The sequence below is a fragment of the Phragmites australis genome, chromosome 8 (assembly GCF_958298935.1).
Source record: "Phragmites australis chromosome 8, lpPhrAust1.1, whole genome shotgun sequence".
Lineage (NCBI taxonomy): Eukaryota > Viridiplantae > Streptophyta > Magnoliopsida > Poales > Poaceae > Phragmites > Phragmites australis.
This window is the reverse complement of record NC_084928.1, coordinates 18,652,345-18,680,086: the sequence shown is the minus strand read 5'-3', so window position 1 is coordinate 18,680,086 and position 27,742 is coordinate 18,652,345. Positions and strand designations below refer to the sequence as shown.

General features: G+C 47.7%; 1 protein-coding gene and 1 long non-coding RNA gene across 5 annotated transcripts in view; both read right to left on the bottom strand.

Annotated features, from left to right (window-relative positions):
• LOC133926728 (uncharacterized) overlaps nucleotides 1-12,395 on the bottom strand; it is a 54,873-nt gene extending 42,478 nt beyond the window's left edge. The window contains exons 1-3 of one of the 2 annotated variants that reach the window (XR_009911172.1): nucleotides 12,014-12,395; nucleotides 11,737-11,941; nucleotides 9,713-9,952 (exon numbers count right to left, since the gene is read on the bottom strand). This is a non-coding gene — a long non-coding RNA (uncharacterized LOC133926728). The remainder of the gene's footprint in view (nucleotides 1-9,712; nucleotides 9,953-11,736; nucleotides 11,942-12,013) is intronic. The other variant, XR_009911171.1, reaches the window with a different exon arrangement.
• Nucleotides 12,396-13,265: 870 nt separating this feature from the next.
• Nucleotides 13,266-20,143, bottom strand: LOC133926727 (protein decapping 5-like). Of its 3 annotated transcripts, none has more exons than XM_062372777.1 (8): nucleotides 19,814-20,140; nucleotides 17,568-17,668; nucleotides 16,692-16,760; nucleotides 15,440-16,558; nucleotides 15,123-15,194; nucleotides 14,081-14,266; nucleotides 13,884-13,994; nucleotides 13,266-13,783 (listed from the first exon to the last, which is right to left on the bottom strand). In XM_062372777.1, exons 1-8 carry the CDS (start codon nucleotides 19,941-19,943, stop codon nucleotides 13,619-13,621), a joined length of 1,953 nt encoding a protein of 650 aa, XP_062228761.1. In that variant the 5' UTR covers nucleotides 19,944-20,140; the 3' UTR covers nucleotides 13,266-13,618. The 3 variants fall into 3 exon arrangements, with proteins under 3 accessions (XP_062228761.1, XP_062228763.1, XP_062228764.1); XM_062372779.1 differs by having other exon boundaries at nucleotides 13,266-13,802; nucleotides 19,814-20,139; XM_062372780.1 differs by lacking the exons at nucleotides 13,266-13,783; nucleotides 13,884-13,994 and having other exon boundaries at nucleotides 14,087-14,297; nucleotides 19,814-20,143.
• Nucleotides 20,144-27,742: the final 7,599 nt, after the last annotated feature.

Here is a 27,742-nt window from a genome sequence, read left to right as displayed (position 1 = left end):
GACTAACCAATCCATTCTAAGGATAACATCTATGCCCTTTGATTCCAAGACTATAAGATTTACTAGAAAGTCTACCCCCCCCCCCCCTTTATTTTAAGTTTCATCCTAGTGCACATATACTTTGCTCTCATTTCTCCTCCAGGAGAACTAATTAGCATAGGGTATTTCATCATAACCATAGGCAAACCATGCTTGGTAACAAACCGGGTAGTTATGAAAGAATGCGATGCTACAAAATCAAACAAAATTGATGCATGCTGAGAGTTGATGAGGAACATACCGTACACCACATCCTGAACATCTTGAGCTTGTTCTGTTGTGACATGGTTAACCCTCCCTTGAACGAAGTTCTGCTATCCACGGTTGTTCTGATTTCTATTACGTACTTGGGGTTGGAATTGAGTAGACTTCAGAGTGTTGGTGTTGACCAGGTTTGGATTCTTCTTAGGGCACTGGTTCACATAGTGTCCGAGCTCTCCACAGTGGAAACACCCTTTGTTGGAACCAAAGGTAACTGGGCTATTCTTGATTTGCGGGGTAGCTGGTGGTGTAGAGCGAGGAGTCTGGTAGTTGGAACACTGAACTAGGGCTTGTGTCTGAGGCCTGTACTGGTTGTTGGAGCGGAACATAGGTCCTTGTGGAGGAGCTTGAGTTGCCACACGAGGTCGGGTGTTGCTTGATTATCCTTGGAAAGACATCTTCCTTTTCTTCTCATCTAGCTGACGACGCTTGTGCTCAACCACTAAAGCTACGTTCACCAGAGCTTGGAAATTGGCAAACTCTTGAGGAAGTAGGGCATATTCAATGGCATCATTTAGACCTTCCAAAAAGTGTTCCTACTTTTTCTCACCTGTATCCACTTCATTTGGAGCGTACCTAGACAACTTGATAAACTTGGTCACATACCCCCTCACAGTCATTGGTCCTTGCTTCAAGCTCATGAATTCTTTCTTCTTCAGACGGACATCACCAAATGACACATGGTGAGTACGAAAGTTGGATTTGAACTCCATCCAAGTGATAGCTACTAGATTTTCATGTGCAGCACAATACGCTTCCCACCAATCTAGGGCTTGACTGGCGAGTTGATGTGAGGCATAGAGAACCATCTCTCTGTCATTGCACTGAGTAACTTGTAGTTTCCTTTCTATATCTTTCAGCCAATCATCTGCATCCATAGGCTCCACTGCATGACTGAAGACTGGGGGTTGAGTTCTTTTGAATTCTCCAAGTCTTGAAGGTTGATGGTGTGGTGGGACATGGTTTGGTTTTTGTTGCTGCATCTGCACCATAGTTTAAGCTAGAGCTTGCAAAATCTGAGTCTGCATAGCCATATGCTGTTCCAGAGTCATCGGAGGAGGTGGGGGTGGATTCTAGTCGATGTTGTCCTCCTCGTTGGTGTTATTGTTTCTTCTTTTGTTCACCATCTGATTAGGGTTGGGAAGAGAGACAGGGGTAGATAAGCAAGACAGGAAAAGATTTAACTAAGGAAACCCAACTATATTATATTATAGATATTAATGATGCGACTGTGGACAAGGTACCAAAGCATTCCACAGCTCACATCAACACTCAAACAAAAGATCCAAATCACACACTTAGCACGATAACAATTCTCACACTAGTAATATTATTATCCTTAACGATTACATCGACGCTCGACTCTAATGATGCTAAGATGATCTACTAAAGGACTATACTATTAGGATTCCTCTCTAGTGCAGGATCCTGAGGGGGAGGACTCGACTGATCCATCTTCATCTATGTCGGGGGCATTGAGAAAGATCCTCTTGCACGGGGGTGAGTGGATAGACAGGTCTTCTTCTTCATCTTCAGATTCTTTTTGGTTGGCATCATGTTCATCCTCGAGAAGTGTAGTGATGAAAGCAAGGTGTTGGCGAACATCTCCCAACTCCCATAAGGCGTAGTCTAGTTCATCTTCCAAGGCCATAGTGATCGCAACTTGTTCACGTAGCTTGGGGTTTTCTCCAAAGGGACGCTTCACGAACAGTTCATTACTTCCACGAGTTCTCCGGGGACAATATGCATAAAGAGAGTCAACAATCTTGCTGTTGTATTGATCTCGAACATAGGCTATGGCTTGACGAGCTGCATCTCGAACACTAGCGGTGAAGGTTGCTTTTGGGGCCAATGCTGAGTGAATGCCCACAACTTGACGAACATCCATTCCTTCATCTTCGCTTCGCTCGTAGTCATAGATGGTGACTTCTACCTTCCATTCAACATATCCATATTATTGCTTCTTAGTTCTCTTGTAGATCGGCTTCTGCGTATGTCCAAGTCCAGAAAGTATTCCCCACAGCAGGTGAGGAAGGTGTCCAGTGTGAAGACCGTCACTCTCGTACACGTCGGGATCATGATCCATATTGCGGAAAGTGGGGTCATCAATCTGCTCTTCAGTTGAAACACATTGAAGAATGGGTGGACGTCCTCCGGTTGACTTGCGGACTCTCTGAAGCGACATCGGAGATCAAATCGGACGCGGTGGCCAGCCGAGTTTGACTTGGAGACGATGAACCTAACAGGCGGGCCCCACATGTTGGTTTCTCGAGCGAAGACAGGAAACAGCCGGGCGCCTTAGGCGTGGGCTCTAGCTGTTGGCGCGCGTGAGAAAGGGCTAGAGCGTAGGCCACGTGGAGGAAAGGGCAGAAAAGCAGGAGCATGCCAGCTCAGCTCAGGCTGGGCCAAGCAAGGGAGAGAGGAGCGGGCTGAAAAAAAACTAACCGGCGGGCTGGGCCAGAGGGAGAGAAGAGAGAAGGGAAGGACAGCCTGGGATGGTTTTGTTTTTTCCTTTTTTTATTTCAATTCCATTTAAACTAAGCACTCAAATTCAAACCTAAAGCCACCAAATAAAAACCAATAAAATAGAGGAGAACCATTATACCTAAAAACAACATGAATGCAAAATATACAAATATTTTCTATGTCAAATTAGATCTCCTTTTTATAAAATAGCATTTAACCCTTTTGAAATTGTTTAAGCTCAAAATAAAGTCTAGTAAATTTTGTAAATTGGAAAAAATTGAAAAATAGGTTGTTACAGTCGCCAATTGCGGCCTGGTGCCGTACTGCTAAGGGTATCAGGATGACCTCCATTGCACTGGAGTGTCAGGATAAGCACAACTTGCACCGGCATTAATTGCACGCAACTTCGTGTTAGGATGGTGTCCACTAGCATTGGTACGGAATGCTGGTCACATCCTTGCATGGGAAGGATGACCGGCGTTCTCCCTCTGGTAGATCTTTCTTGAGGCCTCATGACTCAACTCGTAGCCTTCGGGAAGCCTGCTCAAGCTCCAGAGGCTGGGCCTATGGGAGGCATGGCTTTGGGACGCTAAGGCTTCTTCGAAGCCCGGAGGCCAGAAAGCAGCCCTTTCCATTGCTTTTCCTTACTAATACAGGGTTAGACAGCCACTCCGAGTGCATAACTTCGCATATTACTCCGGCATCGAGCAGTTTTTCTACTTCGGCCTTTGCTGCTTCTTCTCTTTCCCCCGAAGCTTTTCTGAGCTTCTGCTTCCTTGGCTTCGCTTTGGGGTCCACATTTAGATTGTGCTGAATGATGTTTCGACTTACTCCTTGCAGGTCTCTAGGGGACCACGCGAAGACATCGTCGTTTTTGCGAAGGAACATTACAAGTTGTTGCTAATCCTCTGCTGGGGCCTCTGCCCCTATTGTGATCTTTTTATCTTCTTTTTCATGATTTAGCAGTACTATTCTGGTAGGTCCTTCTGGTGCAGCCTTCGCACATTTCTCTATGGTTTGCTGGTTGTGGCCTGCTTCGGCACCCGTCGAAGGGTCTGCGATGTTGTGGACATTTCTTCTTCCTAGAGCTATTCCTACTTCGATTCGCCTAGCAACTCGCTGATCTCCCAACACCTTTATGACTCCTTCTGGGCCAGGCATCTTCATGCACAAATATGCGTGGTGTGGTATTGCTCCGAATTTATTGAGGAACCCCCTCCCAAATATCGCATTGTATGGGTAGCTAATGTCCACCACATCGAAGGTAATTTCCTCTTTGCGGAAATTCGTCTGTTCGCCAAACGACACTGGGATTGTTAATTTTCCTAGGGCATTGATTGTGTTTCCGCCGAAGCCTAGCAACGGCGACCCAGCTTGTTTCAAGTCACTTCTTCGCAGCCCCATCTTGTCGAAGGCATCAGCGAAGATTTCCTCCATCGATCAAGATCCTATGTACTTCGTTTCCTGAGATGTTCGCGGTAATGACGAAGGCATCTGTGTGCGGATAATCTAATACCCTCATATCCTCTTGCGAGAATGTAATGGAAATGCTGGACCATCTTGAATTGATGTACATTGGTCCCACTCCGACGTGGTTAACCCTTCGCACGTATTGTTTTCGTTGTCTCTTGGATTCTGTTTGCTGGCTGGACCCCCCTAAAATGGCCAGCACCACATTGTACCCATGGTTTATGGTATTAGCTGATTTGCTACTTTCTGGTGGTGCCTCGATTGCGGGTCTTAGCGGTGGCAGGGGTAGGTCGCCCCGAATGTTCATTTGCCTAGTTTGATCAAATTGGGCTGAAGGTGCGGGTGCATATTGTGGTGCTGGAATTTGCTGCCATTGGTTCGGAAACACCACGTTCTAATTGTGGTTTTGCCACCCTTCGCTTCTTGCGAAGCTTGTTGCGTGGTGAACTGTCCTTCTGTTATCTACCGACTGCTTCGCTAAACTTTCTTTCATAGCCACGACCTGTGGGCAATGTTTAGTCCAGTGGCCTGCTCCTTCGCCGTGCAGCTCGTAGTAAAAGGTTGCTAGGTCATGCGAAGGTCGTCCTTCTCTACCTCCGCGGCCTCTTCCCCTGCCCGCCCGGCCTCCTCTATTGGACGAGTTGTAGGCTTCGCACAAGCCTTGGACTGCTTCGGGCGGGCCGGGGTTGATCTGGTTGATTTCTTTTTGGCTTGGATAATCAGGACCTTCGGGTTTTCTTGGACGCTGAGGTCTGTCTCTCTGATTGCCACCAACTGCCTCTTTAGGTGGTGCATGCTTTACTCTTGAGGCCATAAACTCATTTTTCCTCTGGAGATGATCGAGCTCAGACCTTGAGTATTCTTCCATCTTGTTTAGCAGCTCCTGGACGCTTGTGGGTCTTTTTCTGGTGAGCTTTCCTGCCAACAGGCCCCCTCTGATGCCCTGTATTGCGGCATCAATGATCGTATCTTCGCTCAATCCCTTCGCCTGACAACGTATGTGTACGAATCGGCGCATATAGCTCTGTAAAGTTTATGTTGGTTGCTGCTTCAGCGCGAAGAGGTCGGTTGCGGTAATGTTGTCTGCCCGGTTCCCCTGAAAGTTGCTGTACAGGGAAGTGCGCAGCTGTGCATGAATACATGGACCCCGGGGGTAGGGCGGAGTACCACGACCTTGCTATTCCCTTTATCGCCAATACGAAAGCCTTTGCCAAGGTTACACCGTCCCCACCAGCTGACTCTATGGCTGCCTCGAAACTCATGACAAATTCTCTCGGATCTGATTCTCCATCAAACATTACCACTCTGGGCATCTTGAATCCTAGTGGCCATGGCTAATTTTGCAGGTCCATTGCTAGGGGTGACTTAGGATCTCCCGTGGAAGATCTTCGCCGAACTTCTTGCGAAGCTCGTATCAAATCTCCCGGTGGCGTCGGCCGGCGATACATGCCTTCCGCTTGGAGTATATTGATTTCCTCTTGGATCTTTTCCAACATTTTTCTTGCTTCGTCTGCTCGCCGGCGGTACTCCGCAGCTTTCCGGGTCACTGCTAGGGCATCCAACATGCGCTTCTTGTGTGTAATCTGCCTTTCCAACTCCTCAGCTTCTAGCCTACCATTTCGTTCTTTGTTTGTTTCTTCATCATGTTCAAACTCCGCGAAGTCGCCTAGTTCCTCCCATTCTTCGTTCCGCCCTCTTTTGCCTCCTTTTCTTGGAAGATCGAAGCGAATGCGATCCATTGGCTCCATGATCGGCATTTGCTCCGTGTCCATCCGAAGCGCGCCGTCATGTCGGCCATCGGCAACTTGTTGTGGCGCTGCATCAACTTCGCAATGCTGCTCTTGTCCAGCCGAAGCCCCCCTGGCTAAGGCATTACTTGATCCTAGTACGGCTGGAGTTGTTCTGTCGGCCGAAGGTCCGACCGCGGCTGGGGGTTCTAGTAACGCCTCCGCTCCTCAAGGTGGCTTCGCTTTCTTCTTGGGTGGCATGCCTTCGTGGGTTCAATCCCACAGACGGCGCCAACTATTGGGATCGAAGTCCCAGACAAGGTGGGCCTTCAGAGGTGGAAGTGGCGAAGGTCCCTTAGAGTGACACGTACTGGAAGTGGAACAGTTTTCAATTACCTTTCACGGTTACACTGTGGCTCTATTTATAACCCGTACCCGGCGATCATGGGTCCTGTTTACATATCTTACCCCCTAACCTGCTACATTCCCGGAATATCCGGGAGTAATATGGTACAAATGAGCGTGATCCCATAATTATAACAGTACCCAGGACAACCGTAGTCGGGCCCACTGTCGAGCTGGCTGTCCACACTAAGGGTGTCGAAGCCCTCTTCGCCCGACCACATGATGAACTACCTTCGACGCCCCCTGGCGAAGACCTGGTCTTGTCTTCGCTCGCTCCAAAGGACGCAGGATGCGAACTGAGGCTTCGCCTGACAATCGAAGTCGGTTAGCCTTCGCATGCGCCAATTCGGTGACCAGAAGGTGCTTGGACGCCCGCACCCTTCGACCGACTTCGCTCCGTGATCTCCACGACTGACGGGCGAACTCCTGCAATCAACACGACAACTATCACGTAGCACCTCCAGCTAACTTCGCAGTTGCCTTCGAGTGAGGGGTTGGCGGGAGATGATCCCCAACAGAAGCTTTCATCACTTGATCTTGACTCTTCATCGTCGCTCACCCATCTTCCTATGCTTGTGAATACCTTAGCTCTTCCCTTTGTCTCCCTCTTGTTCTTGGTCTTCTTTTCCTTCTTGATATGATCAATTGTGTTGACCAAATCTTTTATGAAAATAGGAAGATCAATCTTGGCATTGATCCTCTTCATATTATTCTCTATCCTTGAGAAGAGCTTGGCCATATTTAGATCAATTTTATCATCACTTGTTGTGCTTTGATCATCCTCTTCATTACTCTCTTCATCTTGATCACCATCATTTTTGTTTGAGCTTGACTCTTCCTCTTGTCTCCTTATCTTCGACTTCATGTGTGAGCATTGAGCTTGTTTGCTTGTGAGGGCAAGATTCTTGGCGTTGGATGAGATAGGAGCTTCCACCTCCATTTTTATTGTCATCTCATAGGCGGTGATCTTGTCGAGCACTTGACTTGGAGTCATCTTCTTAATGTCATTGTTGTCGTAGATGATGGAGACTATCAACCTGTACTTTAGAAGAAGTGTTTGAAGTATTCTTCTCATCACTTGATCATCTTCAATTGGCGTCAAACCTAACCTATTAATCTAATTGACAAGAATATTCAAACGTGAGTACATATCATTAGCTTAGTAATTGCTTGGTGTCATTAAGCTTAGTAACAAGCACATGATATTTCTCATTGCGCACATCCTTTGTGCCTTCATGTATTTCAATAAGACTAGTCCAAATATTATGTGCATTAGTGAGAGAATAAGCACGATTAAACACATCAACACATAGAAATGATAAATGAATAATCTTTGCCAATGTATCTAATTGCCTCTCCTTATTAGTGATGCGTTGCCTCATCCCTTCATCGGTGACTCTCCAAACATCTAACCCTCGGGCTTGCAAATAAAAAATCATTAGAATTTTTCACTAGGGAAAGTTTGTGTCATCAAAAAGTGGAGCACTATGAGAATCCATCACAACTCACTAGGCAGTGAAGTTCAAATAATCACAATGAGACAGGCTCAAATGCTACTTGAATTGGTAAAACCTTATGAAAGGTGTGAAGCTCTAACACAAGCTAGATGTGAGCCCTGGCTCTGATACCAATTGAAGGGATCGGTGACATCCTAAAAAGGGGTGAATTATGACACTTAGAATCTATTCAGCTCCAAAAACTACAAAAGATAAACCTATATCAATTTCTATCTAAATGCATTCTAGGTTTATCTAATGTGTCTACTCTACCGATCAAAAGAGCTTGCAACCTATCTAAGAAGGTAAATTGCAACAATGTAAATGCGGAAACGTAAATACAGTAGAGAGAGAAAACTCGGCACAAGGATATTTATCCTGTCATATCACTGGCATGAATGCCACCCCTGGTTCACGTTGGAGCTCCACAAAGGATATGCTCTCGATCAACATCCGGTCACGGATCTTGAGCCACCAAGTTATAAAGACAAGGCCTCCACCCAGATGAGCCACCAAGCCACCAAGGAAAGGTCTCACCACTAGTCTTTCTTCCGGTTCCTTGCCGCTATGATTACTTCGGAGCTTGAGCCACCAAGGCAAAGGTCTTCGTGTCCCCGTACACGCTTCTCGTTGCCACTCCACACCAAGTTGGAGGGTCACCAAGACTCCAAGGTGCCAACGTACTATTTGGTATAAGGATGGATCACTCCTTGATCCACACTCTAGGCAGCAATCACCTAGCAACACTCTCTCTAGGCCTATAAGCACTAATCACTCTCTAATATTGTGCTTAATCGCCTTGGATGATTATTTTAAGCACTTTGGTGGCTTGGATGTCTTCTGAGGTGTACATGAACTTCTTAGGACTCCAGCAGCATGCCACACATTTAAATGACTGAGTGGAGGGGTATTTATAGCCTCAAACCCGCGCATTAGCCGTTAACCTAACTGCTCAGAAAAGTTGTTAACACAAGATAATTCGGTGAGAACAATAGTACTAACACCGAATCATCTGATGAGTATACTCTCACAAACTAGCCATTGGAACCTCACTCAAGCCTCTATGAACACCAGCCACTCCGATGTATACTTTATCGCCATCACCAAACTATTTGGTGAGTTATCCTGAGCCATCCGAGCCAATTGCATCCTCTATATGTAAATTGGTCCGGTGTTAGTATCAGGTGCACATCACTTCATCATTGGACTATCTGATATCTTAAACTTTGTTCTACCTCTTTGCACTATTCATTGTCTGGTGTATTGTCCAGTGTACCCTTGATTCATCACCGGACCTTCTGACGTGTTGATTTTTGATCTTCCATGGCTGCAACCTTCTCTGGTGGAAATGCTATGATGTGTATCTTCCTCTGATCACCAGACTATCTAGTGGGTTGTTCCATTCTGCCTTTTAGACAAAAACACTCTAGTGTTGCCATACTTTGATCACCGGACTATCTAGTGAGGCTTAGCCTTCATTCTTCAACACGGCATCCTTCTCTGGAAGAATTGCTCTGGTGAGCACACTTACTAATCACTGGACCTTCCGGTGAGGTCTTCAGGCCCATCTCCCTATTTGTCAAATATGGTCCGATGAGCTTAACATCCATAACACCGAACCATCCGGTGATGTAAATGATAACCCCTTTCACTGCCGGTCCACGAAGCCGACAGTGATAGTCCCTTACTATTATTGTCCATTATCCATTGTCGACTCTAAAACTAACAGTAAAGAGGATTTTATCTTTCATTTAATGTCTCATGTGCTATAGTCTATCTACGTATTAAGAGCTAGTTTTTCTTCGCCTCTCTTCATCTACACAAAAATATGTATAAATAATCTTATACCTAGCTGCCATGTACTGTTGTAGATGCTCTTAGCTTGAGAGTTTACTTGCCGAATATAAGGACCGTCAATGCTGTGGTCCCAGAATTACGGTCAAGAGAATGAGAATCCGTAATTGCCCGATCAGCCTTTACGAACGCATTCTCCATGCTGTTGGGGAAGTGGCAATCTTCGGTTATTAACTTAATTATATTCTTCCGAACAAAACAGGCAGCATCTGTACCGCCATGGCCATCAAACACCTAAATTTTCCACAAACAAAATATTAAATGTCTTCGTGTCTACAATGTGAGGTGGAGGTGCAAACGAATCATATACGAATTAAATAATTCTTTTTTCACATTGCTATTAATATTTTAATATGAATCTAAATATCCTCAAATACGAATATGAATCTACATCCGAATACATACTTAGATTCAGTTGTATGTGAATATCGTATAAATTTAACAACAAATTGTGACATAATAAATTTATGAAATACAAGCATGATGTCAACTTATCATAAGGAACTTCATTTTTAATGGATTGACCATCTACCTTCAAGACAAAAAACCATAACTTCATATGCTTTTGGACCTTTGGATGGAAGATGAAAATGCCCGATTTATTGCTACAATATTCGTAGTACAGTATCAAATAATAAAATATTTGGTAGGATCGAAAGAGTTTACAAAAGAACAAAATAAGAAAATAAAACTTTATGTTACTCATATTTATATTTTATAGAAGTATTTCTGCATATTCGGATACGGATATTACCTATATCCATATCCATTTAACGGATTCATATATATATATATATATATATATATATTCATATCTGGAAAACAAATTTGAATATATTCGCGGTAACCGAACTTACCGTTCCGCTCCGATAATATAAACTGATTGGTTACCGAATTTAAATTCAAAAAATTCAAAATACTAAAAAATTAGGAAAAAAAATCCTTAAAAACTAGAGACAATTCTAAGAACTTCCGTGAAAAAAATTCAAAAATAATATCATTTGCATCATATTTACGGGGAGGAAGTTTGAAAAAAAAGAGAGAAAAACTTTAAGCGTGCAGCTCATTTATTAACTCATATTAAGGAAAATCTTAACATGCAAACATATATTTTTCTTTTGTAGGGTGTATGTTAAGAGGATCTTTAAAATTGGTTTCATTTCAGTTAGATATTTATTAATTTCTTCATGATATTTACAAATTTCAGAAGTATAAAGTGAATATGTTAAGAAACATAATTGTAATTAACTTTTTCATGTCTACCATTATTTTTCCTACATAAATAATAGTATAAGTAAACTAATAAAAGTGGCTTCACTAATTTTGGAGATGTGATAGGTTAGTTATGAATTAATCTAGCTACAACATATTTATACAATCATGCATGTTACATTAACTATTTCATGAGTTCATGTATTTTTCAAAGACATAAGATCATGTAAGAAGACTAACAAAATTGGTTTCATGATTTTTAGAGTAACAATGAGTAAACTATGCATTTAACTTGGTTTAGCAAATACATTTTCTCACAGAAAATATTCAACTTTTTTATGAGTATAAATAATTTTATCATGTAGATCACGTTAGAAGGAAACTAAAAAAATTTGTTTCACTTGATTTGAAGCTCAGTGAATTAGTTATTGATTTTACAATATTGAGCCATTTTTTTTATTTTTCGAACATCACTGAAATTTGAGCAAACCGCTCGATAAATCGCTAAAACCGAACGGTAACCAACAATGTAAAAAATGTGGAAAATACGCTCCATAAATCAGCAAAACCGCTCAGAAACCGATGCAAACCGAGCGGTTACCATTCGGTCGATTCGGTCCGAATTCTCACCAAATTTTAAATTTGATTGAACACCGAATTTCGAGCAGTTATCGCGATACCGCGATTTTTGGGTTACCGTAAGGTCTCGATTTTCGTGCTCCAAACGGTTTTTTAAACCTTGGGCAGCACTCAGCAAGCAACCACTGCACCAACAAGATTTTATGGCAAATGCAATTCCAACTCACCCAATAGAAGGCACCCGGTGCAGGCATGCCTGGAGTACGCAATAGGAGGTGCCCGACGAGGTTGTCGCCACTCGACGCAGACATGTTCGTCCTCCATGTACGATTTGAGCCCGATATCCGCGCAGCTCCCTGACCGGAACACAGGCAGGAAGCCCGGACGGATGTATGTGGGCGAGATCAAGCTCAGTGTCCCTGAATCCAGCTCCTGCAAGAGACAAGCGTCACAATTGTTTGGGGAAGAAATGGCTGGGTAACGAGCTGGAACGGTAGTGAGCACAGTTACAAATTCTGCGGAGGCCTCGGCGATGCGGGCGCTGCTGGCGCAGTGGCGGATGGACGTCAGGTGGTGCTGCAGTGGCTAGCCGCCCAGCGGCTTGCTACCGCCGCTGCTGCTACCGGGCGTGGCCTCCGGCTCTACACCCCCACTCATGTCTCGGGCTCTATTCGTCAGCACAGAGTACAGGAAACGAAAGCTTTTGAGAACTTTTACATTGGCTACCGTCCCTGTAAGAGACGAATGATTAGAGAGAATCGAAGGCGGCGATGGCGGAGTCCGAGCGGAGTGACCCTAGGCATCGTGGTCGACCCGAGCAACAATGGAGCGTGGCCGTGTGGCACCGTGCGCTTAGGGCCGGCAGGAGCTGCAGCAACCGATACCGTCACCTACAATCATGCGTTGATTGAAAGAGGTGAAATATGAAAGAAGATGTTTAGTATGAAAGATAATAAATTGTTATTGGTAATATTTTTAGAAGAAAAATAGAGTCTAATTTTATACAGACGATAAAGATCTTTCAGGTCTATCATAATTGGTAAATTATATAGATATATAAATATAGACCATCTAAATACCTGTGCGATCCTAAAAGACAAAAAGTATAATACATCAAATTTTGTAGAGTTGCATGTCAAGGCAACATAACAATTACCATTATCGAATTAATCACTATTAATTTACAAAATTGAATGAACTAACAGGCTATAGAAATAATGCACGTGAACTATTCGTTCCATCTCGTAATTTACGCAGCAGATCGGATAATAGGTCCTTAATTTTAGGGAAAGGTAGGATAAATAATGTAATTTGCAGAGGGGAGCACTAATTAGCTCCTTAAGTTTAGGAGGGGACTAACTCTAAATCTGGATCTTTCGTTCAAAACCTATTGGGGAGGAGATCAAATGTTAATCACCCAACTGGGGCTTTATATATTAGTATAGATATAGATACGCCACAACAGCACCAATTACCCTTATAATAGAAATTTTACAAAAATGCTTCATCTGAGGAATAAGATGCTCGCGGGCTATCTGATATTGACTACGAATCTAACCCACTTAATTGATATGAGAACTTTACTGAGTTCATCATCACCAGCGCCATTCCTCGTATATAACAAATAATATGATCTCGCTAAAATCATTTGATGACACACGATGGACCGTCTCATAAATTGCAGATGAGTTAATTACTCAAAGCAAGCAAACCATAACTAGTTACGGTTTGCTTATGTCACACCACTGGCACATGATTAAAAAGAGGAAATTTTGCTCAAACCAAAGATGCAACTTTACAGGCTTGTCTAGCATACATCAAACTGGGTTATGTCTCCAGACATGCTCTATAGGAAGCTCAACAAGACCATCCAACAGTGCTAGATGACTTTCTCCAAATAGTGTCACAACAAGACTGCATACAACCCACTAAATCGCAAAATAATTTAGTCCATCCCCCATCTGCCTCCACAAGAAAAAAAAATGAGCATCAACATTGACAAGAACGAAAATAAATGGCATTTTCAGCTGTAGCTGGAAGATAAGAATATGTTGCTCCTTTCCAACAGCCGTGCTGGGGCTAGTGATACCAATCGACATTTATCTGCTTCTAGGCACTGAAAGCAAATCTAACAGTTGTATCACAATTGGTGATTTGGGTAAGAGTAGCCACGTCCCCTACCCATATATCCATACCCTCTACCATAATAGCCATGACCAGGAGGACCACCAACACGTGGACCCCTCCCTCCCCGGATGCCCATTGGTCGATGCCCTGCGGAGTCACCAAAGGTCTATAACCAAATTAAACTATCATAAGCATTGAATGCTAACACGACATGGTACAGTAAAGATAATGTATGGCTGTTTAGTACCTCGGTGTCTATTTTTCTTTGCTCGGAGAATTTGATTCTTCCATTCCTCCCTCCATTGTTAATTGTGTTGCACGAGAGTGAATCAAAGAAGTCATCTTTGACATACACAGGCTTTGCAGGCACAAGGGAAAAAAGGCTAATAAGCATCAAGGATACTGAATGGTAAATCACAAGAAGCAATCCAACAACACCGTTACCTTAGCTTCCAGCTTTCTAGGAGATATATCATCATCTTCTAGCACATCATCTTCATAATCATTTCGTTCATCATTCAACAGTCTCTTGCTTTTACCAAGATGGCCCCATACTTCATCTTTGTTGAACTTCTCATTCATTGCCGTGAAATCAAAGTCCTCTGTGAACTTGGTTATGGGACGTGATTGCTGGAGAGAGAATATTAGTGAAATCTACAATCTAACACAAAAGTAAAGCAGATTACAAAGATGGTTCATGTCCTCAAGGAGCTGAAGATAGAAAAGAAGCATTTAAAGACAGACCAATCCTCATACTATTATATGCATGTGCAGTTCGCAGTTCAGTTGGCAATTATTTTGTGCCACCAAGTGACAAGACACAGTTCATTTAAATTGCACTGCTTTGATTAACATATGTTGACCGAAAAGTACATATAATTTTTGCTAACATATTATGACACATACACTGGGTTAGTCACACTGCAAATTCCAAACAACTTGACATTGGGGATGCAATAGAAGAAAAGCTCATAACAGTATGCCCCAACCAAACAAAGTCATATGTAAACGTCACATGGGTCATATATTGATTAGAACAGAGTAGGGGTACAATTATGTTGTTGTGACAAATTTATAAGTACCAAAAAATTTCTCTATGTTTAACTGCTTGTTTCTACAGCTCACCAAGTAACAAGGAGCACCAATGTTATCTTTTTTGGAAAAAAAAAGGAAAACCAATGTTATTGATAGTGCTTTCCAGAGAATGTTTCTGAAATTAAGAATGGTCTATGCATTGAGTGCCAATAATGTAATAAGAGAAATAATATCTCAAAAATATTATAGTTGGTGTAGTTCTTATAGTGGTTACAACCTTCAAGTGTAGAGGAGGCTACGAAAACTGGATGATAAAATGAGCCATTAGCCCATTACACTATGTGTTCAAAACAATGCCAGTATCATCAAATAAACAGAACTTCATATTAAGAATCAGGTGCTTCTAGATCTGGAAAGCTATAAATACAGAACATGTTTTATATGGACATACCCCATTTCCTCTACCCTGAACTCTTCCTCGGCCTCGATTGTTGTACTGAACATACAAGGAAGCTCCAACAGGCTGAAACCAAAACAATTATATAGGAAAGAAAAAGGGACTGATCACAAAACATGCAAATTAGGGGAAGTAGTGCCTTAGAGTGTAAATGACACAAAATAAGTTTTTGTGTGTGGTTTTTTTGGGGAGTTCAGGGTGGGGTGGGGGTCAGGCTTAGAGTGACATGTAGAGAGTTTATGCAAATTTCCTCAAAATATGCTTTCCCTCTAATTGTCTAATGACAATCAAATTTAAATACTCTGTGCTACCTTCTGATGTACGGGCTTTGGTGTTGGCAATTGGGGCTCATTATTTTCAGATTGAGCAACCGCGGGTTGTTTTGCCTTCCATTCACGCTGCTTGGCATCTTTATTTTCTCTGCTCACCTCCAACTGTTGCGACGACAGAACAGAAGAGGAAGCAACCTGTGAGGGTGAAACTATAGCCGAAGTAGCCTGAGAGGATGGAACCACAGAGGAGGTTGCCTGAGAGGATGGAACCGTAGAAGAGGCGGCCTTAGAGGATGGCACCATAGCAGAAGCAGTTTGCAAGGCATGAGATGAAATGACCATAGAGGAAGTAGTTGGCAGAAGTTGGCCAGGAATTACCAATGTAACTGGTTCCACAACATTTACTGTAGGCCCAACATTAGCAGATGGTGGCTGAGAGGAAGGTAGATAGGTTGGTATAGAAGCAGGTACACTAACAGGCTTATCACTGGATAGAGATAGAAGGCTGGAGTAAGGTAGAGCAACTGGCTTACTGTTCACTAGAGAAGAAGTGCCTTGGGACAGGGGCATGGTGCGTTCAACTGTAGAAATCGAAGGACTCGCAGATGGGGGAGTTAAACCCATGGAGAACACAGAAGCAGAAACAGATGATAACTTATTTGGCAGTTGGCTTCCTGATGTACTCGATGAAGCAGGCGCTGGCACTGATGTGGATGCACCTGAAGATTGACTTAGACTATTACTATTACCAGGTTGAAGAAAAGAAGGAAGCTCTGGCATACTTGGAAACCCAACTAGTAAAGATTCATTAAGTCCAGGATACTGTACAGGAGGCTGCAGGGCCTGTGGAACCGTCAAACCATGCGGTGGCCGAAGAAAGGGTGGTGGCTGCAAATGAGGAAACCCACTTGGCGGTGCATAATATCCCGGCCAGAACATTGGTGGCATTGTAAGGCCGGTGTCATTTGCTGATGATGGCATAGGTGATGAGTTCCATGACTGTAAGCTGGCCCCAGGCTGATATGGGGGAAAATTCCCTTGAAATGGTGGTGGCATCTGAATTCCAGACAGAGCATTGTGTGAAGTAGGATTAGCTGCTGTTGTGCTTGCGGCGGAAGGCAAGCTTGTAGACAATGAGGCAGGACGAGGATAGTGTGACTACACAAAAAGAATAATAACAGTGAGCAAAGACGAGCCATAATTACTATGCTAACATTTTTTTCGAAATAAAAGAATCATCAAAGGCAGTTAACATTTTACAGAAGATTTACAGGAAAAATAAAATAAATACCTGAATAATTGCAGGATCATTGAGCAAAGTTGCAGGCTGAGCTGGTGGAGAGGATTTAACATGCAAATCCTGCGGTAAAACAAGTAACGCTAAGGAATCGATAAGGAGAATATTATGACAGAACTATCAGACAAGTAAAAGGGCAGATTAATGGAAACAGTGAATCAGTAAAAAAAAGTGGATTTGCACTGAAAGCACCCGTCTTTTCTTTGAAAATCAACCACTTTAGTTTTGGAAATGCCAATGAACAAAGTTGTTAGGACCTCAATATATACTATAGGAAATCACAAATCCTAAGCTCATGTGGGACCACTCTAATATTTACACCACTACGTGTCAATTAAGTAAAGCTAAATAAAATGGTAGTCAAAACCTTCAATATATCACAATTCAGGAGATAACATCCCACGCTCCTGATCCTATCAACAATTCAACATAAAAACAAGCCGAACTAGACCCCAATCCTGAAATTTCCTTACAGGCACAACTCCATCCTCCTGAATTTTCCCTTAATACCCATATCCAATAAGCTATACTACATGGGCCAAGCCCCTTCTCCACTGTACGCTCGGGTGTTGCCTGATTTGGGAGCTTGGAATAGACAACTTGTTTTCTAGCATTTCCCATTGTTTCATCTAAATCTGATGTGATTTGATGACATGCATATGCGCACCAATTAGCTATATGATAAAAATAGATGTCTGAAGTTTAAAATACTGAAAAGCATAAGGGATAAGATACATCATATCAATGATTGCACAACTTACATAAATCACTCCAAGGCACATTAGTTCGCAAAATGTTTGAGCAACAGTTAAATAATCATAACAGATATGACAACTATTAGTTGTATATTTTCTAACTTACTGTCATTACCTTTATATCACTTCCTCGAAAGAGTATGTACTCATATATCTTGTCACTGGCAGGAATCTGTTGGCCATCCTTCTTACGACCTTCAGTTCCTAATGAGCGAACTGTAACAAAGTACACAGAGTGACTCGTTAATAATAAGATAGTGAGCAAGACCGGTGAAACTTTACTTTTTAAGGCCACAAAAAACTTTGAACCTGGTGCAGACATGCCTGATCCAATCAGCGGAACCAAAAAAAGCACAAGAAAACTTTTTTATGCTAATAAACTATACAAATAGCTTCATCGAACTACTTTCGCGAATGCTCCAGGAAAAACTTATTAAAAGGTTTCGGACTTGAAATACAGAAGCCGAAGGCCTCACATGGCAAAGAATTTGTGTACTCAAGAATATAAACAAAATTGCATGCATGTGCACGCTCCTGTCAACGTAAGTTGCTGTAGGCTCCCACATTGTGCAGATGATATAGTCAACTTTATACAGTAAAACGCAAATCGAAGTACAGTGGAATTGAGATTGATACTGAAGCCCCATTTATAGATAAAACAGACAAATAAATCTGGCAATGACTTAGAGAGCAAGATTCTCACGTGACCAGTGTAATCAGTAGAGTATGGATCAAACAATGGTCTTTAACAGGTTTCATATCAAACTCAGTGTTCTGAAAAGGGCTAGGCTCTAGAAAGCCATCTTGGTGATGCCTGGAACCAAACGGGGGTTAGGTGGCCACCTAGGCAGGCTACACAGAATTTAGGCCCTAGGAAGGAGGGTGGTGCCTAGCACCTAGGCAGGCACATCTTGGGATAAAATAATGTCCAAATTTTTCAACCTATGCTAAGGTAATAAGAAATTAAGAATATTACTCGAATTTAAACAAAGATCAGATATATAATTACCAAATAAAGATTGGGCCCAAATTCGGTACGGTGGTACCTATCAGGCAATCAAATGCTATTAACAATTTTAAACGTTTACTGTTTGCTCTCTAGAAAACAATGCAGGTACAATTTATGTGATTTTGTAAATCTCATGGAATTTACTAAATTAAGAATAGCCATAAATACACCTATCTCCAGCATGTAAAAAAGGTCGGTAAGACAGATTCAGTTCCTAAAAGAGAAGCCTTTGCCTATTTGGTGCTACATAACAGAAGCACATCAATTGACAGCTTGGCAACGGAAGGTTGGCTGCGCAACAAAACAGGTAGTCTCCCTTACAAATAAGGAACTAAGCCTAGCTCGGTTGAGAGTGTGGATGTACGCCTAGACCACCCAAGTTCGAGTCCTCTTGGACGCAAATTTGAGTGCCTATTTTTTTTAAAAAAATGGATGTGTCCTGTCTGCATCTTGTTGGTGAAGTTGCACTTCCATTATCTAAAAAAATACAACAAATAGACACACGAGGCAATGATCCTTGGACAGCAAGGTTTACTACTGGATTGGTCAAGAAGGCATGGGTCAAGTCGCAGCACCATCTCCAACAAGGAAATAATTTAGAACAGAAGCATGTGTGCATAAAATTGAAACCTCTGTTTTTTTTTTTTTTTTTTGATACTTAAACAGATGTATGGCAATTGACAGTTTGACAACTAGGGCATGATGGGACCCTCCAACATCCACCACTCTCCATTTTGGTGTAACTACACAATCCAAACATGGTATAGATTCCTAGCCCTGGCAATTACATTGTAATACTCCTGAAAGTGGATTGCTCTTGATGGACAAAACCAAAAGAGTTTTCCATAACTAATGTACAACACTACTCGTTAAGTCGATGAGACATGGATCATCCCTAAGCTGCCAACCTTATGCCCTCTCCACTGTAGAGCCGCTATTCTCAGGGAACAAAACATACAGCACAAAAAAGCAAGATGCGCACAGCTCAAAACATAGTCCTGGATGTTTAGCCAAGCACGAACTTTGTATATACCAACTCAAATTAAAGCATCCAATCAGTAACAATCGACTTAAAATATGAACAAAGTAGTGTAGTTTAAGAGTAATTAAAAAATTGTAAAATTAATAGACTGAAAACCTAGATATAACAGTAATCGTGGAAAGAAAAATTCAAAATCCTGTACCATCGGCCCGGCAGTACGGATTCAAACAAAAATGTCTAAAAAAGGAGTCAAACAAATAAATAAGACTAAATCCGTAATCCTGCGGCGTCGTTACATACAACTCTCCACAGATTAGCAACCAATCTCGGAAGAAGCAGGGAAAAGAGAGGGGGATGGATGCAGCCCTACCGTTCCTGAGCCCGATGCTGGACTCCTCGGTGTTGATGGTGTAGAGGATGCCCTCGTACCGGATCTCGCTCTTGGACGTGAGGCTTATCACGCTCCCGATGTACGACTCCGGCGCCGCCGCAGAAGCCATCGCCGTCGGTCTCGCCTAGGGTTTCGATCCCCGCTCCCTCTTCGCTGATTATTTGTTTCTCTCTCTATTTCTTCCCCTTCTTGTTTAGAAGCCTCCGCTAATCGCTCCGCCTAGTCTCCCACCATCCCTCTATTTCATTCATGTGGACTCATGCTGCTGCCACTTGTGTAAGTGGGACCCTCTGTGACGTCGGCTCGGGGCCCCATGTGGCCCCGGGAGTTGTCGAGGGTGCGTATAGGCCATCGATGTACGGCAGGTGCATTGGATATGCGGCGTAATGGCCGGATTCATATGCCAGTGCCGTGAACTCACTGACTATGACATGCCAGGTCCGCGGTCTAATGGCACTAGACCGGTCAACGGGGCAGTGCAGCAAGAACTATTTAACTTGAAACCTAAATAAAAAATCTGATTCAAAATTTGAATAAAAAACTCTATCCGATTCTAAAATTCCTAACAGGTGAAAACTCACCCTTACCCTCAAATCTGGTGGGGACCCAAAACCCAACTAGAATCCTATGGGTGGGAGCTACGAGTTGACTCGAGCAGTAGCATTGTCGGTGTATCAGGAACCGGAGGTCCCTAAGGTCCGAGGCCAGGCCAGCCATCTGCCACGTGTCACCATCTCGCGAGGTCTCTCCCGCGGGATGAGGAAAATCTAAGTTCCCGGAAAAGGTGCTCGGGGTCACAGCCTCTGGTCCCCGAGCACCCTAGGTCCCCGACGACCCGCAGAGTTCAAGTACCGGGAAGAAAGTGCTCGGGGAGGTGCCCGGTCACCCCCGAGCACCCTAGTCCCCTGACGATCAGAAGAGCTAAGTTCCGGGAGAGAGTGCTCGGGGTTGCACGTGGCAGCCCCCGAGCACTCGGTTCCCCAAAGGGTCAGTGCAAAAGTGCTCGGGGTTGCACGTGGTAGCCCCCGAGCACTCGGTTCCCCGAAGGTTCGTGCGAGAGTGCTCGGGAGAGGGTGCTCGGGGAGGTGAACAGTACCCCCGAGCACTCGGTGCCCGACGACCCAGAAGGGCCCCCGAGGGGCCCGTCGATGAGGTGTCAACCAGTCAGAGGTCCGAGGCTGCATTTAATGGGCATGCGCGGCCTGACATACCCAACTGCTCCCGCCGCAGTGTCAGTCCCTGCCATGCTTTGGCAGAGAGGCGTGGGGCCATTAATTGCACGGGTCCCGTCCGGTATCATCCGGTGTATCTCGGGATAACGTTGCCAGGACCAAGGCGTTCCACCTGCCGCCCTGCCGTGGCAGAGGAACAAGACAGGGCGGGCACGCCGGGTGCCTCTGTGGCTTCCCGATGGGCCCTCTCAATGGCGCCCGTCGCTAGGGCGCCTACAGTGACAAGTGACCGGACGCGCGTCGCATTTTTTCACCGCCCCTGTCACTTCGCCCAGAGGAAATGATGACGCCTTTCTCAGTCGTGGCGTCTTGGAACTTGTGCCCCTTCCTTCCCGTTCGGGGTATGTCGCGGCCGGCGAGTGCATAAAAGGATCGGCATACAGAGAGAAGAAGACAAGGATCGAGGGATAGAACAATTGGATTGAACACAAGCCCAAGCTGTCGACCGTGCCACACTCAAACAAAGAAGACGAACCCCACGACGAACCAAGCCAACAGACGAACACATTGCAAGCAAGCCTGAGCAGGGCTCCTGCCGAAGAACAAGGGGCATCAAGCCCTTAGTTAGACACTATATTCTTGTAACCAGATATATCCTTGAGGGATCCCCCTCAGGATAAGTTATTGCATCCATACAGGAGTAGGGTATTACGCCCCCGTGCGGCCCGAACCTGTCTAAACTTCGGTGCATTTACTTCCCGTTGCACTAGGTCGATCATCCCCTACCACCGGTCGTTGCATTTACTTCTCCGATGAACTTATTCAGGATCATCCCCCTGGCCGAATCTCTAAAAAGGGGTCTCTCGGGATCCCTGCGACAGGAGTTAATCCTCCGACAGCTGGCGCGCCAGGTAGGGGGGAACATCCCTGAATCTGTTCGTTTGTTTTCTTCCGCAGGAAAAATGGCCGGTGGACACCGTCTCCAGCGTTTCGGCTCCACTTCCAGTGAGGAAATGCTGCCCGACGTCCAGGAGGCCCCAGTCGCTGCTGCGTTTTAGCAGCCGCCACTATCTGCACGTGCGGCTTTCCCCTCCCAAGGGGACCAGGGTGCTGGGCCCAGCAGGGCCGCCGCCGTCGCCGCCGGTGCACCGTCCGACCCCCAGCAGGTGGTCGAAACCCCGGTCGCCAGGTCCGCCTCTGGGCAGCGCCAGGTGCCTCTACGGCGTAGGCTCGCCTTCGGCAAGGCTGGCCCCGGAAGTGCGCTACTTGCGGCGCACGCTCTCCTCATGCATCCGCCTGTCCAGGCAACGCCGAACACTTCGGAAGGCCGGTGGATCCAAGACGTCGTCGCCCTGGTCGGCACTGCTCGCCGCCAGGTGCTGGCCGGGAGTTCTCGCGCCACCACCCAGCGTGGCGCTACCGGGCAACGTTCGCGCGGGCCGGGGGGCCTCCAGGCGGAGCGCCACCCCCCTGGCCGCGTCCGAAGCCCAGGACCTCCGCTCGCGTCTCAACGAGCGAAGGGGCCACGAAGATGCGCGCGTCACTCTCGGGCGTCAACGGGAAACCCGGCAGGAGGCCGAGGCAGAGGATCAGGCTTCCTCTTTCCTGGCCCACGATCGCCAGGAATCCCCGGCTCGCCGGCATTCGCCACCAAGGACTGCCGCCCACGCCACGGGGTACGGCACCGGTTGCCGTGCCTTTACCACTGAGCTCCGTCGGGTCAAATGGCCCTCCAAGTTCCACCCTGAGCTGCCGGAGAAGTACGACGGGTCCATCGACCCCGTCGAGTTCCTCCAGATCTACACTACGGCCGTCCAAGCGGCGGGGGGCAGTGAAAAGGTGATGGCAAATTATTTCCATGTTGCCTTGAGGGGCTCTGCTCGTTCTTGGCTCATGAACTTACCCCCAGGGTCTATTAGCTCCTGGGATGACCTCTGCCACCAGTTTGTGGCTAATTTTCAGGGCACATTCACGCGCCCCGGTTTGGAGTGCGACCTCCACGCCGTCAAGCAACAGGAGGGGGAGACGCTGCGACGCTTTATTCAGCACTTCAGCCAGGTCCGCAACACCATCCCGCGGGTAGCCCCCCACGCTGTCATCGTCGCCTTCCGGCAGGGCGTCCGCGACGAGCGGATGCTCGAAAAGCTAAGTACGCACGAAATCGAAACCACTTCGGAGCTCTTCGCACTGGCCGATAAGTGCGCCAAGGCGGCGGAGGCCCGGGCGTGGCATGCTTCGCGCCCCACCGCCGACCAGCCAAGTTCTTCCCGTTCCGACAGGCAGGAAAAAAAGAAGAGAAGAAAGCGTGAAGCCGCTCTTGTCGAACCGGCCCAGGGCCCCGCCCATAGGCCAGCCCAAGAGCCTGACCACCGGCAAGAATGCCGGGCGGCCGCTGACAGACGGCCCGCGCCCGCAAGGGCCCCTGCCAGGGCCCCTCCTCGGGCCCCGGCCCCCGCGAGGGCCCCGGCACCTGCTAGGGTACCGGCTCCCGCAAGAGCCCCAGCACCTGGCCGGGCTCCTGCTCCAGCGAGGGTCCCCGCTCCCACGGGGCCCGAGGCAGGCAAATGGTGCCCCATACACCAGACCAGATGGCACAATCTCACGGAGTGTCGTACGGTCAAAGGTCTCGTCGAGCAACGCCAGAGGGAGCGCGATGAGTCCCGCGGGGGAGGCGATGCTGAGGCCGCCCCCGGCAACATCGAGCTCGGCTTCCAGGAGCCCGAGCATACCGTCGCCTTCATCGACGGAGGCGCCTACACGCCTTCCTTGTGCCGTGGCATCAAGGTCATGCGGCACGAGGTGTGCTCGGCAACCCCGAGCGAGGAAGCCGCTAGGCCCCTAAGGTGGTCGGATGCCCCGATCACGTTCAGCATGGCCGACCACCCCGCGAGTACTGCAGCCGTGGGGCGACTACCCCTGGTAGTGTCCCCCACCATCTGCAATGTCAAGGTCGGCAGAGTGCTGATTGATGGTGGTGCAGGCCTCAACCTCCTCTCCATGTAGGCTTTCCAAAAGCTGCAGGTGTCCTCCAGGCGCCTAAGGCCGTCGCTCCCATTCTGTGGAGTGACACCCGGGCACTCCCTGCCCCTCGGGCAGGTCGAGCTACCCGTGACCTTTGGGAGTCAACTTCCGCACGAAGAACGTCCTCTTCAACGTCGCGGAGCTCCCCCTCCCCTACAACGCCATCCTCGGGCGTCCGGCGCTCGTCAAATTCATGATGGCCACGCATTATGTGTATCTCACGGTTAAGATGCCGGGCCCAGCAGGCCCCATCTCCGTGATTGCTGACTCCGGCGGCGCCGTCTCCTGCGCCGAGCAGTCGTACATGGCTCTGGTTTTAGCACGGGCCGAAGTCGAAGGCTGCACAGGGGGCCCGGGACCCTCTTCATCTAAACCCCGACTCACCGCCGACGCCTCTGTTCCTACGAAGGAGGTCGTGGTGGGCGAAGGCGCTACCCAGGTCATCCGGATCGGCGGTGACCTGGGCAGCAAATAGGAAAGCGCGCTTGTCACCTTCCTCCGGGCTAACGCAGACGTGTTTGCATGGCAACCATCCGACATGCCCGGGATCCCCAGGGAGGTGATCGAGCATCACTTGGCGGTGCGCCCGGACGCCCGCCCGGTGAAGCAGAAGGTCCGGCGGCAGGCGCCTGAGCGCCAGGAGTTCATCTGGCAGTAGGTCAGCAAGCTCCTTGACGCCGGATTTATCCGAGAGGTCCTTCACCCCGACTGGCTGGCAAATCCAGTAATCGTCCCGAAGGCCAACGGCAAGCTCCGCATGTGTGTGGACTACACCGACCTAAATAAGGCTTGCCCTAAAGATCCTTTTCCCTTGCCTCGCATTGATCAAATTGTAGATGCAACCGCGGGATGCGATCTTTTATGTTTTTTAGATGCAAACTCCGGGTATCACCAGATCCGCATGGCCGTTGAGGACGAAGAAAAAACTACTTTTACCACCCCGGTGGGGACTTACTATTATACGTCAATGCCTTTTGGTTTGCGCAATGCTGGGTCTTCTTTCCAGCGCGCCATTCGCATTACCCTTGATTCGCAGGTTGGCCGCAACGTCGAGGCCTACATCGACGATCTCGTGGTGAAGTCCCGAGACCGCGCCACCCTGCTCGAGGACCTTACCGAGACTTTCGACAGTCTCCGCACCACCCGCCTCAAGGTCATCCCCGAGAAGTGTGTCTTTGGGGTGCCGGTGGGCAAGCTCCTCGGTTTCTTGGTTTCCGGCCGAGGAATCGAGACCAACCCAAAGAAGATCCGGGCCATCGAGCAGATGCGACCCCCGGCTCGACTCAAAAAGGTCCAGCGTCTTGTCGGCTGCATGGCGGCCCTCGGGCGCTTCATCTCCAAGCTCGGGGAGCGAGGGCTCCCCCTCTTTAAGCTTCTGAAGAAGACCGGTTGTTTCGACTGGACGCCGGAGGCCGAACAGGCCCTCCGCGATCTGAAGAAGTACCTTACCTCACCACCCGTGCTGGTGGCTCCCTTCGAAGGCGAGCCCCTACTGCTCTACGTATCGGCCACTCCTCAGGTCGTAAGCATGGTGTTTGTGGTGGAGAGCGACGAGTGCGCGGGGCCAGGTGCTGGGTGAAGAACTCCGATACGTTATGCACTTTGTCAGTCGCCAGGAGATCAGAAGTCAGGCGCTCTCCGACTTCGTGGTAGAGTGGACACCCGTCCCCGAGGTCGTCCCAAAAGAGATTTCTGCGTATCCCGGGCACGACGCGCCCGGATACTAGGTCATGCACTTCGACGGTTCCCTCACGCTGAAAGGCACGGGGGCCGGAGTGGTTCTCACCTGTCCAATGGGTGAAGAACTCCGATACGTTATGCAGCTGTAGTTCCGTGCATCCAACAACATGGCGGAATATGAAGGCCTCATCGCCGGCCTCCGAGCTGCGGTGGGGCTCGGGATTCATCACCTCCTGGTCAAAGGAGACCCCCAGCTGGTGATCAACCAGGTATCCAAAGAGTACCAGTGCACGGATCCTCAAATGGTGGCGTACGTGGCAGCAGTCAGGAAGCTGGAGAGGCGCTTCGATGGCCTTGAGTTGCGGTACATCCCTCGCCGCGACAACGCTCTAGCCGACGAGCTCTCTCGCCTGGCCTCCTCCCGTGTGCGCGTCCCTGCCGGAGTCTTTGAAGAAAGACTCGCACGGCCTTCCGTCCTGCCTGCCGAACAGGACGAAGGGGAAACCTCGAACCCAATTCAGGGGACCCCGGCGGTGCCCTCAGTGGGAAGCCCCGTCAGGGTGCTGCCGTCCGGCGAGTATGCTGCACTCGCTGAATGTTCTCAAGATGCCTCGTGGATGTCCGACATCTGAGGGTACTTGAAGGAAAAGTCCCTCCCCGGGGATGAGGCGTCTGCCGAAAGAGTTGCTCGGCAGTCCAGACGCTATGCCATAGTAGATGGGGATCTCTACCGGCGTAGCGCAGGAGGTGTCCTCCTGAAATGCATCTCCCGGGCAGAAGGCGGCGAGCTTCTCGCTGAGATCCACGAGGGCGAGTGCGGTGGCCATTCATCGTTCCGCATGCTGGTCGGGAAGGCCTTCCGGTAAGGTTTCTACTGGCCTACAGCTCTCCAGGATGCTTCCGAGCTGGTTCGGCGCTGCAGGGCGTGCCAGTTCCACGCAAAGCAGATTCACCAGCCAGCTCAGGCTCTTCACACCATCCCCCTGTCATGGCCTTTCGCGGTCTGTGGGTTGGACATTCTGGGTCCATTCCCCCGAGCAATCGGGGGCTATGAGTACCTCTACGTCGCCATCGATAAGTTCACCAAGTGGCCGGAGGCGGTCCCAGTCATCAAGGTGACCAAGAACATGGCGCTCCAGTTTATCCGCGGCATCACCAGTCGCTTCGGTGTCCCGAACCGGATCATCACCGACAACGGCACCCAGTTCACGAGTGCCCTGTTCGGGGACTACTGCGAAGACCTCGGCATCAAGCTCTGCTTCGCCTCCGTCGCTCATTCTCGGAGTAACGGGCAAGTCGAGCGCGCCAACGCGGAGATACTGAAGGGCCTCAAAACCTGGACCTATGACATGCTCGCAAAGCACGGGAAGGGATGGGTGGACGAGCTGCCCGCCGTGCTATGGGCTAATCGGACCACGCCAAGCCGCGCCACCGGGGAGACTCCATTCTTCTTGGTGTACGGCGCTGAGGCGGTCCTCCCCTCCGAGCTCACTCTAGGCTCCCCTCGGGTGCATGCATATTCTGAGGGTGAGCAAGAGCAGCAAAGGCGCGACAACGTCGACTACCTGGAAGAGCGTCGGCGGCGTGCCGCTGTCCGGGCGGCTCGGTACCAGCAAAGTTTGCGGCGCTACCACCAGCGCCACGTCCGGGCACGGTCCTTTCAGGTGGGGGATCTAGTTCTCCGACGCGTCCAGTCGCGCGAAGGAAAGAATAAGCTATCCCCTATGTGGGAAGGTCCCTTCACCGTGATCGGGGTCCCGCGAGAAGGTTCTTTCAGGCTGGCTGCAGAAGACGGGCGACCGCTTCCCAACCCGTGGAACATCAAGCAGTTGCGCAGGTTCTACCCGTAGATGACTATGCTCGCGGCTCAGGTCAACCAGGCCGGGGGCTCCCCCCCCCCCCCCGCCCAAGTTGACCGGGGGCCACCACTAGCTGGGTAGGTAAGTCACCCAACCTTGTAAAATTTGTCAATTCAACATAAATATTAATGTGCAGTTGTATGTCAATTTCTTTTTTTCCGGATTCCATATGTTTA

Bases quoted from the DNA above. Each gene is read 5' to 3' on its own strand.
- LOC133926727 (XM_062372777.1), bottom strand. From the start codon at position 19,943: ATGGCTTCTGCGGCGGCGCCGGAGTCGTACATCGGGAGCGTGATAAGC. The intron at 15,195-15,439 runs GTAGCACAGAGT...TTTTGGTTTCAG, and splicing joins CAAAGCCCGTACATCAGAAG to CCTGTTGGAGCTTCCTTGTA. The intron at 13,995-14,080 runs GTAACGGTGTTG...GTGCCTGCAAAG, and splicing joins CTAGAAAGCTGGAAGCTAAG to CCTGTGTATGTCAAAGATGA.